Source organism: Erinaceus europaeus, chromosome 10, assembly GCF_950295315.1.
Source record: "Erinaceus europaeus chromosome 10, mEriEur2.1, whole genome shotgun sequence".
Lineage (NCBI taxonomy): Eukaryota > Metazoa > Chordata > Mammalia > Eulipotyphla > Erinaceidae > Erinaceus > Erinaceus europaeus.
Window position 1 is genome coordinate 17072443 of NC_080171.1, and position 7602 is coordinate 17080044.

At 44.6% G+C, this 7602-nt stretch overlaps 1 protein-coding gene across 1 annotated transcript; it reads right to left on the reverse strand.

Annotated features, from left to right (window-relative positions):
- Positions 1–3181: 3181 nt before the first annotated feature.
- On the reverse strand, positions 3182–4141 carry LOC103114410 (olfactory receptor 13C7-like). The gene has a single exon (XM_007524086.2). The coding sequence runs from the start codon at positions 4139–4141 to the stop codon at positions 3182–3184; it is 960 nt and encodes a 319-aa protein (XP_007524148.2).
- Positions 4142–7602: the final 3461 nt, after the last annotated feature.

Sequence of the window (7602 nt, forward strand, 5' to 3'; positions counted from 1 at the left end):
AGCACACACTTTACCAGGACTTGGGTTCAAGCCCCCAGCACCACAGGAGAGCACCACACACAGGGGAAGCCTCACACGTGGTGGAGTGATATGCAATGTCTTTCCTTCTTTCTTTCTCTGACGTTGAAAAGTTGTCTGCCGGGAGCTAAGGAATCACATAGGTGCAAAAGTCTCAGTAGCAAAACTATTAAATTAAAAATAAAATCCTAGAGCTAAGGAGAGAGCATAATGATTATGCAAACAATTCTCACACCTGATGCTCTCAGGTCCCAGGTTCAGTCACTAGCACCATAAACAAGAGCTGAGCAGTGCTCTAGCCTCTCTCTCTTTTTTTCTCTGTATCTCTCTTTCATTAATTAAAAAATAAGATATTTTTAAAAATAAAAATGAAATAAGTAAAATGTTCAATAATTTTACATCTAAGACAGTTTTCTTTGTTTTATTTTACCTTAGCTATATTGAAATTTGCATCTTGTGAGTAAAGCCCAACAATATACATACTAAGTTACCCCATTCGTTACACTTTGAAAGCTTCCATATTAGATACTGAGACCATTTTAATTATAAATATATAAATAGGTTTTAATTATATTTATTTTCCCCAAACCCTGGTTGGTGACTTTGCCTTTCTTTATAGTTTTAAACAATTCTTAATATTTATTTATTTCTCTTTTGCTATTAGCCTTGTCACTGGGGCCTGGTACCTGTATGACTCCACCATTCCTGGCAGCCTTATTTTTTGATAGAGGGTGAAAGACAAAGAAACAGAGAGGGAGAGAGAGAGAGAGAGAGAGAGAGAGAGAGAGAGAGATACAGAGAAAAGGAGCGATCTGGCAGCAGTGCTCCATTGCTGGTGAAGCTTCCCTCTGCAGGTTGGGACTGATGGAACCCGTGACCTAGAGTATGGTAACATGACTCCACCATTCAGCCTCTCTTTATAGCCTTCTAACACTCACTTTCTTGTTGACTCAGTCTTTTGTACCTGAACTGTTTGTTTGCTCTTACTTGATACTTATCCTACTATAAAAATGTTCTCAGAACTGTTTTTGTCTGTGTCATGCAGTGATGACATAAAGGAATTTCTGAGAAGTTATTCATACCTCTTTTGATTTTCTGAACTGATGTTATTGATAGTAATTTTCTGATTAATGTTTAGAAATATACTAATTGCTTTCTGCAGTATTTTGTGTTTTTCTTCCTTGGTTCTAGTTATGCCACTTAGTTTGCATCTCAGAACTATTTGCAACGGGCTTTGTTGGCTGCTTGGTCTAGCTTGGAAGTTGCCAGTCTATACGGTGAGTAAAAAGCTGAGATCATCATTTCTTACATCTGTTAGAGAAGTGAGGTCTTAGAACAACTGTTACCACTAAATTGGAGGGCCCGGCCTGGGCTACCGATGGCCGAGGTGATGACATGCTATAGGAGCTGCTGCAACGTAGCCATCATCTGGGTCAGGCATGTGATTCTCAAATCCCACCTCAGGCTCAGTGAATCCGAGTCTCCATTTTCACATCTCAGGGGACTTGCGGATGCTTTCAAGTTCAGGGTCTCAACTGTGGAGGCTATATATAGGGGATAGGGACAGAAAACTTGGGTGTGGTGTGAAACTATATTCTGTACTCTTATGATCACATATACCATTATGAAGCCACTGATAAAAATAAAAAATGAAATTCAGGGTCACAAAAAGTTTGCAGAATGTCCACTAGATGGTGAGTTTGCAGCAGGTATGGATGCCCACATCCCAAGTCTCCTAGCAGTGCCTTAAGTGACTTGGAAAATTTGGAATATTCAGTCTTGAACTGGGCGGGGAGTAGCGGGGGGATGGAATATCATAAATTAACGGCCCTTATCTGTGAGTGTTTATTTCTAGTAGCCACAGGTTTAGATCTTTAGCTTTAGAGGAGGGCTCAGCTGGCCTAAGGAGCTCTGCACAATGGTGTTCAGTCAAGCACTGTCATTGGTGTGTGGCATGCACCGACCCCCAGAACCAGCCAAGTTTTCACCTCACAAGGGAGGTAACTGCCATCCTAGGGCTTGTAGCAGCTGCCGTGGGACCCTGAGAAGAGTCAGCCTGAAGACAGGGCTGGCACATAGAAGAGCAAAGAATAAAAAGAATCTCAGGGGTAAGGAGCAGGAATCTTCTTAATCATGTCTACAGATAGCCCCCACTTTACTTTTGAATAACCCCACATTGTTCTTAAACCAAATGGAGTAAAATCTTTCTCTTTGGGAGGTAGGCACAGCCTCCAGTCACCACAATATCCAGGTTGATACTCACCAGCCAAGTGCTGGCATTTGCAGTCCCATAGCCCATCCTACACATGCCTCCTCCAGTGGGAATCAACTCATGACCAAAAGTGGAAGTGAAACTGAGGGTTATTTAAGCCTTTGCTTCCCCATCCCTGCCCCCACCCACCCGCCCCCAATATCTTGGTATTTCCTTATAGTCTGGGTATCTTGATAAGACGGTGTGGCATGTGCTAAGAAGTTGACAGCTGCCTCCCAGCCATGCATAGGTGAAGCTGAGGGTTATGGGAGAGTGCACAAATATCTCAGTGTTTTCCCACCATCAAGTCCTGCTATACAAACTCAGAACCATTTTCTTTTGATGCTGAGACTTGAGAAGAATTTTTTTTCCATGGTACTATTGACCAGTGAAGTAAAGTGTGATGATCTGGATGGCATTGTGTGTGTGTGTGTGTGTGTGTGTGTGTGTGTGTGTGTGTGTATGTGTCTTAGTGAACACAGGACTTCAGGATAATCCCAAAGCTTGTACATTAATAAAATTCTAGTAGGACACTCCAGCACATTCCAAGAACCCACTGTTACTAAAATCAGGTTTTGTATTTCTCTCTTACTTTTGAATACATCCATCCATGGCTTTTCACAGATATGAGCCAGTTTTTGGTGCCAGAGGTGATCTAAGATTTTTGCCAGCCTAACATAACTGTTACATGGTATCAGAGAAACAACTGCAAAGCAACATCTGTGGAAATGTCAGGACTCTTTCTTTCTAGCTTCTGAAACAGAAGCCTAGGGAACAAAGGGTAGAAAACTAGTTTGCTTTTAGTCCTAATCACGTGGTCCCTTCTCTATCCATTTTTCAGTTCTGCGTTACTATTTACTCATGAATACAGCAAGGAATTTCAAGGCCATGGTTTCTGGAAATCTGCAATAGTCACTCAGTTAGGTGCTTCTGAGTCACCAGGTTTTTCACAGCAGCCTTCACATCCTTGTTTCTGAGGCTATAAATGATGGGGTTGAGCATGGGGGTGACCACCCCATAGAAGAGGGAAATGAGCTTGTCTGAAAGGTCCTGTTTCTCTGCTCCCATTGGGTCCTTGGACTTGGGCTTCCCATACATGAAGAGGATGGTTCCATAGAAGACGACCACCACAGTGAGGTGGGCAGAGCAGGTGGAAAAGGCCTTTTTCCTGCCATCAGCTGAGGGGATCCTCAGGATGGTGGCGATGATGAACACATAGGAGACAGAAATGAACAGCACTGGGACTGCGAGGAAGATGACATTGGCCACAACCATACTGATGACATTGACGGTGATGTCAGCACAGGCCAGCTTCAGGACAGCCAGGATCTCACACGTGAAGTGGTTGATGACGTTGTCCCCACAGAAGGGCAGCCTCATTGCCTGAGAAGTCTGAACTACAGAGTTGATGATACCACCTACCCAGGAGCTGGCAGCCATGGGCACATAGGCAGCCTTGCTCATGATCACGGGGTACCTGAGGGGGTTGCAGATGGCCACATAGCGATCAAACGCCATCATGCCCAGGAGCACACACTCTGTGGCCCCCATGGCAAAGGACAGGAACATCTGCACAGCACAGGCTGAGAAGGAGATGGTTTTCCTGGGGGTCAGGAAGCTGTCAAGGATGAGGGGCACAGAGGAGGTGGTGTAGCAGATGTCCAGGAAGGAGAGGTTCCCCAGGAAGAAGTACATGGGTGTGTGCAGGCGGGAGTCAAAGATGGTGACCAGGATGAGGACCCCGTTGCCCAGCAGGATCACCAGGTACATCAGCAGGATGAGCACAAAGAAGGTTTTCTCCAGCTTGGGGTGAGCAGAGAGCCCCAGGAGAAGAAACCCCATCACAGGGGAAGTCCAATTGGTCTTGTCCATGGTCTACTCTTTTTCCTCTGATGGAACTCAGAATGTAACATTAGCATTCTTTGACTCCAAAAGTGTCTGGGCAGCTGGACAAAATCTCTTACCTGCTGAACATCTGGAGAGCTCTAATAATTCAGTCATCTTTATGGGATTCTAAGAAAAAAATGTAGTAGAGATAATCTTTTTTTTTTTTTGCCTCCAGGTCTATTCCTGGGGTTCAGTGCCTGCACTATAAATCCATTGCTTCTGGAGGCCATTTCCCCCCATTTTGTTGCCCTTGTTGTTGTTATTATTATTATTATTGCTCTTGCTGTTGTTGTTGGATAGGACAGAGAGAAATGGAGAGAGGAGGGGAAGACAGAAAGGGGAAGACAAAGATAGACAACCACAGACCTGCTTCACTCCTTGTGACTCGACCCCCCTGCAGGTGGGGAGCTGGGGGGATTGAACTGGGATCCTTGAGCCGGTCCTTGCACTTGAGCCATGTGTGCTTAACCCCCCTGCACTACCACCTGGCCCCCAAGATTAAAAAAAAATTTAAAACATTTTAAATTAATTAATTGATTATTGGATGAAGACAGAGAGAAACTGACAGGGGAGTGAGAGACAGAGAAGGAGAGAGATACCTCTAGTCCTGCTTTACCACTAGTGAAGTTTTCCCCCTGCAGGTGGGGGCCAGGGGCTTGAATCCGGGCTCTTAGGGATCAATTTTTAACTTGCACTTCTAGTAAGAACAAACAAGGTGATTTGGATTAGCTCTTCAGCTGGTGACATCAACACAACCAGACAAATAGTGTAAAATATGTGTGGAGCATTAGCAAGACAGTAAGACAACAAGAACTCAGGGGAAGAAGATTTGGGGGCGTGGGGTGGAGGAAATCGGGACTCGGAGAAGTTAAGTCCAACATCTAAGACTATTTCGATAACATTGACTTGGGCATTTGCAGTTTCTGGAAACGGTTGGTCACTGAGAGACTATTGCTTCCTGGAGGTGGGAACATATTTGAAGTGCAAAAGCCACCACAGTGGGTCCCCAACTAAGCTACTTCAGTTTGAGGGATACCATCGGAGGAAAGCGACTCAGAAGGAAGCTGCATTTACAGGTGCTGTAACTCACTTTCAGACTTTCTCCAAACTAAAGAGATTCGATTGAACACCCAGATTTTTGGTGCTTTCAGATACCTAACAGATGTCCATATTCAATCCACTCTGAAGGAAGGGAGCATCACCCCAGCCTATCAATAATTTCTACAAATTGTTTTGTAAAGAAACCACTTGGCACATATTGCAAATGAACAAAGCATGCCAGAGATGATCACTGAAAGTCAACTGAAAAAAAGAAAGTGGTGTGGGTGGTGGCCCACAAGAGGTCCACAAGAGGGGCACTTGCCTTGAGGCACAGGAGGAGGGGGTTCTAAGTTATATTCCTGGAAACAGTGCTGTTCTGGGTGTCTCTCTAGTTCTATCTCATGAAATAAAATAAAATGAATCTTAAGGAGGGAAAATAGCAAAGAAAGCATCAAGTTCTTTGAGGCAAGTGGGAGTCAAATGCTCTTCCACATTAGTGTCACCTGCTGCAAGAACTGGCCCGGGGGCTCGAACTGGGATCCTTACGCTGATGGTCCTTGCACTTTGTGCTATGTGTGCTTAACCTACAGTGCTACCGCCCGACTCCCCCTCCTCAGATTTTTAAGTTCTCCCCACATGAAGCTTTGTTCTGGGCCAGTAAAATCTCGTTGGCAACGCAGATTGTGTAGGGCATTTGATTTTATTTCCTTTGCATCTACAATGTTCATGAATGGCCCAAACATCCATCTCTCCAACTGCTCTCCATAATCTATCCCCTTCCTACATTAGCACGGAGCACTTCTAGCCTGGAAATCCCTGAGAAAGTTCTCTGATGTGCTTAGCATTAGAACTGTGATGAATCACTGCCTTACTAATTCAATTCAGGTTAAAAGGCACTTACCGAGTTTCTGCTCTCGGTTAGGCATAATTCTAGGTGCCAGGAAAGCAATAATGACATATAAAGCCATCTGCCTGAAAGAGCTCAAAATCTAATGAGGGCAGTGGGAGGTCTAATGGGACAATTCATTACACCACCAATAGCCGTAATATCCACTCTATTGCACCAAAGTAAAGCACTCTGGGTGGGGGTGAGGGGTTCAGGTCCTGGAACACGGATGGCAGAGGAGGAACTAGTGGGGGGGGAGGTTGTATTGTTATGTGGAAAACTGAAAAACGTTACACATGTACAAACTATTACTGTCGACTGTGAACCATTAATCCCCCAATAAAGACCTTGGATCTATTAAGCGGTCTCTCTGTCCAACGCAGTGAACCCCTCACTGCTTTCTCCACAGTCCTCCAGCCTGTGCTGGCCTCCCTGAGTGGTGTGAGTTCTCCTTCGTGACTGAGCCTCATCTGGCTCCATTGCAACTTCAATGCCTCTTCTACCTGACAGTCTTCCAAATCCACAGAGTTTCCTTAACTTCAGCATGAAGATAAATAAAAGTCAATCAACCTTTTTTTTTCCTCCAGGGGTCTTAAAATAATTAATAAATCACTTAGGAGCACATATTCACTCCATCCAGAAAGGGGCTACAAAGACTGGTCAGTACTGAGAACATCCCCCAGCTTGAGGCTGATTTCAGTGCCCAGGATACACTCATGCCCGCAAAACAGGAGCAAGGAACTAGGCAGCCTCATGCAGGGCTTTTGCTCTAGCTTCACTACACCTCCCTTTCCAGAGGACAGGAATCACCTGAAGAAAACATTCCCTCTAAAGCCAGAAAGTAGTTCACCTGTGCAGCTTTGTCATATGTGCACCAAGTTCGTGCCCACCGCGGAACACCAGCGAGGTGAGTTTTGGTGCTGTGGACTCTTTCCTCTCTCTGCCTCTCTGTCTTTAAAAAGTTTTCTTTTTGGGAGTTGGGCGGTAGCGTAGCAGGTTAAGTGCAGGTGGCACAAAGCACAAGGACCGGTGTAAAGATCCTGGTTCGAGCCCCTGGCTCTCCACCTGCAGGTGAGTCGCTTCACAAGCGGTGAAGCATCTTTCTCTCCTTCTCTCTGTCTTCCCCTCCTCTCTTCATTTCTCTCTGTCCTATCCAACAACAACAATAATAACTACAACAATAAAACAACAAGGGCAACAAAAGGGAATAAATAAATATTAAAAAATTACTAAATTTTTTTTCTTTTCCCTCTGTGCCACTATCATGAGTCCAGAAACAATGTTCATTATCACTTCTGAATTTTGGCCTCAACTATAAAAGGAGGAACCATCAGTTTTAATACCAGTGGATGTTACTGCATAGACAAAGACAATGATTAGCTGCGTGGTCCCAGGCAAGCTCTTCCTACAGTGTGCTGAGACCGGATGCTTATAGAAACTCCTCCAGCTTGATGAGTTTATTTGACTATGTGAGAATAATATCACAGAGACAAAAGGACCATATATCTCAAGTCCCCAT

Coding starts and splice junctions, on each gene's coding strand:
- LOC103114410 (XM_007524086.2), bottom strand. CDS start 4,141: ATGGACAAGACCAATTGGACTTCCCCTGTGATGGGGTTTCTTCTCCTG.